The 8481-nt window shown below is 42.1% G+C and overlaps 1 protein-coding gene across 1 annotated transcript in view; it reads right to left on the reverse strand.

The window, feature by feature from the left end:
- Nucleotides 1–5190, reverse strand: part of TBC1D9 (TBC1 domain family member 9) — a 126354-nt gene extending 121164 nt beyond the window's left edge. Inside the window, exon 1 of the mRNA XM_063107336.1 lies at nucleotides 5001–5190. Coding sequence (XP_062963406.1) covers nucleotides 5001–5130 — 130 coding nt within the window. The 5' untranslated portion in view covers nucleotides 5131–5190. The remainder of the gene's footprint in view (nucleotides 1–5000) is intronic.
- Nucleotides 5191–8481: the final 3291 nt, after the last annotated feature.

An 8481-nucleotide genomic window follows, 5' to 3' on the forward strand; every position in this document is an offset into this window, starting at 1 on the left:
ATTTGGTTGTGGATATAGAAAATACAAAAGAATCTACAGATAAATTACTAGAATTTTAATTTCTTAAATTAGCTACATTCTGCATACACATTCTGCATATACGAGACCAATATAAGAAAGCAACTATATTTCCACACCCCAGCAAAAAAGAATTAGAAAATGGGAGCTGGCCAGTTAGAGCATGATGCTGATAACTCCAAGGTCCAGGGCTAGATCCCTGTACTGTCCAGCAACAATTAAAAAAAAAAAAAAGAATTAGAAAATTAATTTTAAAAAGATATAATATCCAACATAATGAAAAAATATTAAATACCTAGGAATAAATCTGATAAAAGATGTGCAAGACCTCTACACAAAAAAACTATGAACATTATTGAGAGAAAGTTTGCAAGATTTAAATAGAGGAACATACTATGTTTATGGTCTGGAAGACTCAATATAACAAGATAACAATTTTCTCCTAAATTTATTTATATACTCAATGTAATCTCAATCAAAATCCCAACAGTTATTAAGTCCGTTGCTGTAGTTTTGTTTTGGTGGAATTTAATAACCTAATTCCAAAATATCTTATAAACATGAAAGTCAAAGAATAGACAAGAAATTCTTAAAGAACAAAGGACAAGATAAGAGGACTTGATCTATTGAATATAAACTCTTATTATAAAACTACAGTGTGGTATTGATGCAAGAATATACTAATAAACAAAAGGAATAGACTAGAGGCCAAAAAGACCCCCACACATTTGGGCACTTGATTTATAATAAAAGGACAGCCCTACAGAGCAGTGAGGACAGATGGGTCTTTCCAGTAAATCATGCTTGGTCAAATGAATGTCTGCCCCAATATATTTTAGAATAAAACTTGACCCCTACTTCACACAATATGCAATAATTAACTCCCAATTAATCAATACATAGGTTTGTGACTTAAAACTATAAAGTTTCTTGAAAATAACATAAAATAATATCTTTATAACCTCAATGTAGGAAAAGACTTATTGAACAGGACACAATAAAACAACTAACATAAAAGAAACAGAATCTATAAAGGATTTGGTCATTAAAATTAAAAACCTCTGTTCTCATTAAGAGTGTGAAGAGGCAAGCAACAAAATGAAGATTTTGCCACACATTTAACTAACAATAGGCTTATATGCTGAATATATAAAAAATTCCTAAAAATCAGTAAGAAAAAAAATAAACACTCAGTTGAAAAATGAGCAAGAGACTTGAACAATCATGTCACCAAATATTTCAAGTGGCCAATAAACAAATGAGAAGTTACTCAACCTCATCAGTCAGGAAAAAGCAAATTAAGCCCACAATGTGCTATTACTACAAAACCACCATAATGGCTAAAATTACAAAGACTGACAGTATTGGCAAAGATATGGAGCAAAGGAAATTCCCATATGCTGCTGGTGGGAGTATATTGGCACAACTACTACTCTGGAAAACAGTTTGGTATTACTTACTAAAGTGCTGACACACATATCCTATGAGCTAGCAATTCCTACCCTGCATGTAGACAAAATATAAACGTATGCCCACCGGAACCAAGAAACATGTACAAGAATAACCATTGCTGCACTATCCATAATGCACCAAAACAAACCACCCAAAGTTCACCAACAATACAGTGGATGAACAGTGGATAAATAAATTGCAGTATACCCATATAATAGATTTCTATATGGCACAGAAAAATGAACAAACTACAGCCACAAGCAACAATAGTCATGAATATCACAAACACAATCCTGAGCAAATGAATTTAGACATAAACAAATACATACTGTATAATTCCACTTCATTCTTTGCTCGGAAAAAAAAAAAAGACAAAACCAAAGTACTGTGTTTAGAGATAATGCTCTTTGCTGGAGAAACTATATAAAAAAGGAAGTGTTTACCAAAAAAAGTTCAGGATGATTTTTATCTTTTATGTAGGGTACCAGTGATGATTGGGTGGGAGTCAACAAGGGGGGCTTCTGGGGCATTGGCAATGTTTTTTGTTTTTTGTTTTCAATCCTGGTGTGGGTTGCAAAATGTTCACTTTGTGATAAATCGTTGCACCCGCATCTTGTTTTGTGTGCTATTCTGTACGTGTATGAAATCTCAGTTAAAAGGGGTTAGATCAGACAATCAAATGCATCTCCAGAAAACAGTTCCATTGCATCAATATCTACTTACATAGCCTGGAATAAGAACAGAACAGTTTAATTTAAAAACAATTGGCGAGTGTCCTCACTTTGGCCCATTATTTTTTATAGCTTTCCGTACTAGCATCTTACCAAACACCATGATGACCACACATTGAGCACTCCTGTCCAGTTCACACTGAGCAGTTTTCTCCCTTGTCATCCATTTGCCAAGTAAACAAAAGTAATTGGTCCAGATCATGCACTTATATAAAGAGCTTGAGATCTTCCAGAAAAATCTCCAACACTTGCCCTTCCCTTCTCTCCTCATAGGCCAGATCTTTTTCTTTCTTCACTTCTCAACTCGTGTCACTTCCTCAGGGAATCTTTCCTTTGCCTCCACCTTTACCCTCATCCCCAACTGGGACAAACCAACATTATGTTCCTCACCTCATGTCCTTATGATATTTGTTCTGGTCATTCTCCATTTGCCCCCACCTCCCAGATCCATCCCTGGGAGGCTGATCCCAAGGGACTACATCAAACAGGACTCCCTGTCCAGCTGGCTTCTGCTGGGATGGCTGATGGGAAGCATGGCAGAAGCTGGCAGTGTGGGAGAAGAGAGAACTCAGGGCATGTCCACCCCACTCCCTTTTTGCTGTGGTCTGTGTTTCTAGAGAAGGCTGCTTCTCTGTAGGCCCAACCTCCCCCTCCCTGGCTCCAGCTCTCATGGATTCCGGTAATATCATTTCTGCCACTTATTTTTCAATCTGAGTGTAGTAATAGCTCTCCACTGATATGACTTTTACTGGTTCTCATAACCTTGCCTCTATCTTCCTAAATTGTCTTTTCATTAAACTCTTTTCATCTGAACTAAGTTGGATTCTCTTTTCTGCTGGGACCCTGTGGAGTGGCAATTTTACATTAATTTATGTGATTATTTAATCAACATCTGTCTTCTACTAGGTTGTGAGCTTCATGACAACAAATATCTGTTAAATGATTTAGTGAGTTAATGAAAGAATGAATGAACTTAAATTAGAATTAGAATATACTATACAAGGATTTCTGAAATGTTCCTGCTACGTTTGATACGGCACCAATCTATTAAACCAAACATTTTACCTCTGCTGATTGAAAACAGCCTTTGTTGGCAGGAATGTTTTTACTCACGACAATAATTTCAATCATTCCAGCAGTAAGTGCAATAGCTGTAATTTCTCAATTTAAAAGATATAATTTCATCTATTTGAAGTCATCAGTGACAAGATTCCATGTGAAATGTTGTCAGTTATAGCTCTAATAATCAATAGGAATACAATAAAAATGTTAAGTAGAAAAGGAAAGCTCTGTATCTCTGAATTTTCCACACCCTATTGTAAATGACCAGATAAAACAAATGCTTACTGGTTACATGGTCTACGAGGGTTAACTCCAGTAGGAAATGTTCTTTATTATTACAATAAACTACATTGTTGTCCTAGGTTTAAAAGAAGACAATCTAGCCTGTTATATTAGATATGCAAGTAGCATATACATTTTTTTTTTTGGCAGCTGGCTGGTGAGGGGGCAAGTTACATATTAAGGTTTAGACAACTTCTACAATCTACAAAATGAACTGGAAAATTCTGATTCCAGTTCACTAGTCAGTATTTCCAGAACATGGTCTGGAGCTCTGCAGATTCCTTTCTTTTTTAAGGTAGACAAAGTGCAAAAACAACAACAACAACAACAAAACGGATTACCTATAGACCATCTGATGAACTAGCAAGATCTTTCAAACATATAACCAGCACGTGTTGTACTACCTGATGCGAATTTTATTCTTGAGAAAACTAGCTTGCAAATATAATCACAACTAAAAAAATTTTTATTTTACAGCAGGGCATTTTGAAAGCAATAATTTACCTAGCATCTTGGAGGGTCATATATTCTGAACTCTGAAGAGATCAAAGTCCATCTCTTTTCTGCAGTCTCCTTCTAGTTAAACCTCTGCTATTTCTTCTGCTAACTTTTTCACCGTAAAAAGTATTCCAGTTCTGTTCATTCTAACTAACAGGGAGAGGGGAAGGTCCAATTTCTCAGTATGGTATGAGTTCAAGATTATTTGTAACCTCCCAGGAAGCACATTAGTTAGTTAATGAAGGAAGACCTTTCTAATGCACTAGTTGGGATATGGGTCTGACTGACCTTATCATCCTGAAAGATACGGCATGACTTCAGTTACAACAATATTAATAATATCTTGTGAGAGGGTTTGAGGAAGAAGTGTCGAGTTAAAATAGTTAAAATGCAATTCTACAGCCAATTCTTTTTACAACCAAAACCAGATAACTCGCTTTGTTTTATGTCTAATAAGGTGCAACAGGAATTCCCTTTTCCTTATTCATGCTCTTCTGTCATAACTAACATAGGAAATGACCACATCGGCTCCTTACTGCCTGCTTCCCTGGAAACAAAAGATCATTGTATACCTGATCCTGCTATTGCCAAAGTGAAGTAAAAATTAACCATCCTCCCTATCTCTTCTCCATACACCAAGCAATATTTTTTTAAAAAGGTGTGAGGTGGAGGGAAAACGAGGGATACTACTCCCCCCAGCCCACCCATCTCCATTCTCATCAACGCTGCCCACTTGGGGAGCGCCCAGTACGCGAAGGGCCCCATAGCCTGGCACGGTCAGAAAGGAAGAATCTCTCTCCCAGTCTCAGAATCCCGACTCCTGATACCTTCCACACACCAAGGCAGGGCGGGTCGCGCAGCCCCGAGGGACAAGGCGGCGTCTCTCAGCGCAGGGCCGCGGGCGGCGCCGCAGCGCTGGCGGTTCCGCTCCCGCAGGGTCGGGCCGCGCGTACTTACCCGCCAGCCCGCCACCGCCGCCTCCATCGCCGGCGTGCCCCTTCCTCCGCTGCAGGATGAAGTAGGGGTTGGCCCTCTCGGTGATCCACAGCGCGTTGGCCAGCAGCACCTCCTCGGGGTTCACCCACATGTTCCCGGCCAGCGCGGGCAGACGCACAATGGGGCCGCGGGCCGGGTCCTGCACACACCGGCGCGCACAGGCGCGCACTCCCGGGCACCCGCGCGCCCGCCCGCTAGGTGCGGCGGCGGCAGGCGGCTTCACCAGGGGGCGGCCCGCGGCACCCGGGCCACCACAAAGCCCCAGCGGGCGGCTGGGAAGGCCGGCGAGGACGCGGGCGCGGCGAGCAGCATCTTCCCCGCGGCGCCGCCGCCCCCCACGACAGACGCCCGGGCCTGCCGCTCCGCAGCCCGGCTCCGGCCCACGGCGGCGGGAGGAGCGGGAGGAGGAGGAGGAAGGGGAGCGGGAGGAGGAGGAAGTGGTGTGACTCAGTCCCGGGATCCGGCTCGGCGGCGGGCAGAGCTGCGGGCGACGCGAGCGGATTCGGCCCCGCGGTCAGGGCCGAGCCGGGCTGGGGCGCGGCTGCTCCCGCAGCGCCGACCCGAGCCCCGGAGCCGCCTCCGTCTCCGGCTGCTCGGAGCTCCCGAGGTCACCGCGTGTTAACACTCCGTGTCGGGGCCGCTCGCACCAGCGGCGAAGCCCAGCTCCCCGCTGGAAGGACGCTCCGGACACTGCGAATGAATGACGACAGCGCGGCTCACTTGGAGCGATCCCGGGTGACACCAGTTTCCGCGGACGCGGATCCTCCGCGGGCTCTGCGCGCCGAGCCCGGCAGCTGCGGGCTGGCTTCGGGGGAATCTTCGGGGGACCGTGTGCCAAGCACTGGGCCCCACGCCCATCCCCGCGGGCAGGACGCCGCCAGCCTGCGTGGGGGGTGTGTGTGCTGTTTGTGTGTTTAAGGTTGACGCTCCATGGGACAGCCCCGCCCCCTTCCCCGGAGACGTGTGTCAAGGTTCCAGACCTGGAGCTAGCTAATCGAGTCGGAAGTGAACGCAGCCAATGATTGTCGATGTTTTTGATTCTTGCATCCCTAGGCAAGTCATGCGCTAAACTTGTCACCGCCTGTGACCCCTCCCCCTCCATTCCATTGAAATTAAAATGGCCCAGCTAAGTGCATTACATCACTTCTTTCCTTGACCTGTAGGGCATGAGCAATAGCGAAGTTGGAAGCTGTCCAAAAGCTTAGACCAACTAATTCACACCACAGCTGTTCCTATGTCAGGCATTTGGAGCTTCGAGGACTGGGTATGGCAGAATTCAGAGATTTATCGCAGCTTAATAGATGGATTATATATTTTTAAAAAATCTATGAAACCAGAGACACACAAACCAAGCCAGTTTTTATCCCTTGACAGTTTCGCTTTCCCCGGTACTGCCAGTCTCTTGTGGTGATCACAACCCGTCTGCCTGTGTATCAGATGACCTTTTTTTCTTTTTCTTCTTTTTTTTTTTTTACCCAGGAGATCTGGGGGAATAATAATAATAATCTGAGGGAATAATAATAATTACCTGATGATGGGAATTTACCAGACTTTGTGGAGGACGTTGGACAATCATAGGGACTTCTCTCTTTCCAAAGGAACAAAGCATTCAGATGAGACTTTCTTGTATGGACTTCAAAATTTTTTACTTATGCAGCTCTGATCTGTGTTGCTGAATTCCTTCAAATGCAGAGTGAGCAAATCGGAGGGTTTGTTAATGAACCGAGACTGCCATTGCACCTGTTGGTTTACTACCCTTTGGGCTCTCAAGAAATGAAAGTTTCCCTTTATGTTACCACACTGACTGATCTCCTGCCTCTTTAGGAAACACTGTAGACTTCCAGAAATTTGTGGAAACTTCACAAATCTACACAGACTCAAAAATGTCGTTTGGCACCTTCGGTCACAGAATAGTGCCTTCAGTCACAAAACTTACTGCAAATAAAAAACAATAAAATTACAAATCATGCATATGTAAAAAATTGTATTTATAATATATTTATATAACTTTTTATATTTCAAAATGCTTCCATAGATATTGTTTCACTTTATGTAATTAGCATTTTTAAAAACTTTACCAAGCACTTTAATACTGTCTTTTGGAGTATCCTTATAGTACCACTCAAAGTTGTGGTTTAACACCAAAACGTCTACCCATAGCCCTGGAGTGTAAATTTAGCTTATTTCATTTATTGATGCCAAAATGCTATTTATGTATACAATTCATGCATTCATTCACTTATTTATTCATTCAACATATATTATTGAATGCATACTATACTCTAGTCCCTGGCGATATAAAGTGAACAAAACATGCGAATGTCTCTGCCTTTGTGAAGACTAAAATGTAAGATTAATAATAAAAACCAAAATAAATCAACAAAAGTTTGCTTTTAGAATAAGATCGGACACCAAGAGGAAAGAAGAAACATTTGAAAATCCTTAGCTATTTTCTATGTAGTTGAAAGAGAGTATGTTCTCTCCAGGAAATTAGGGCTGCCATTATTAAAACGAGTTGATAACCTGTAGTAGAAGGACATTACAAAAAATCAGAGAAACTACAAAGAGTTGGTGGTGGCTTATTTGCCCTGTACCGTTAACTGCTCACTTATTAAAATGTGGCTATGTTAAAAAAAAAAAAAAAAAAAAAGCTATCAAAAATACTAGAAATGACACAAGGAGAACCTAATTAACCAGTTCCCCTGTGAAATCAACAAATATTTTTAGCTTACAATTCATTCTCATTGCTTTTAAGCTCAAGGATGGTCTCAGACCATTTAAAGAGGAAAAGTGTTCATAGATGCCTAGATAAGATAGGGGTAAATGATGTCTTTGTCTGTGTCTGTGTCTCCCTGAGATCTCCCACTCTCCCCTCCTGCAAATTGAAAAAATCAATCCAGATAGGGTTCTGATGGCCTGACCTTTGAACAATTAATCAATTTACTGCTTAATGGGCAGATCTGACTGAGGCAAAATCACCAGAGTTGTAAATTTGTCTTGGACGATTCTCACCCCCATTCCTACAGTGTGCTCTCCTTTTCTGCTTTTTCGCCTTCACAGTTGTGTATTTTCCTCCTTTTCTTCACTCATTTTCCAATAAGTCCTCTACTTTGCCGGCCTGGGACTTGCGCCACTCTTGGAAATATCATAGAGTCTTGGAAACTTTCTTATTTCTGCCCACATACCCCACCTCCCACCTGGGCCACTGCCCACTCCTTCACAGCCCAGTTCTTCTGGAAGCAAGACTACGGTGGTAGCAGAACACTAATCTAACTGACCACTCCATTGCCCAGCAGTTGCAGGAGTTGGCCAGGCCAGTAGAAAATGTGATTCTAATTTGAATCTTTTTAGTAAGAATAATATTAACCAGTCTATGAGTACAATAACTCATCTGTACCTCTGTCAACCTATTGCATGATCATTTGAATGTTTCCTTGCTGTT

This window comes from Cynocephalus volans, chromosome 9 (assembly GCF_027409185.1).
Source record: "Cynocephalus volans isolate mCynVol1 chromosome 9, mCynVol1.pri, whole genome shotgun sequence".
NCBI classification, from domain to species: domain Eukaryota; kingdom Metazoa; phylum Chordata; class Mammalia; order Dermoptera; family Cynocephalidae; genus Cynocephalus; species Cynocephalus volans.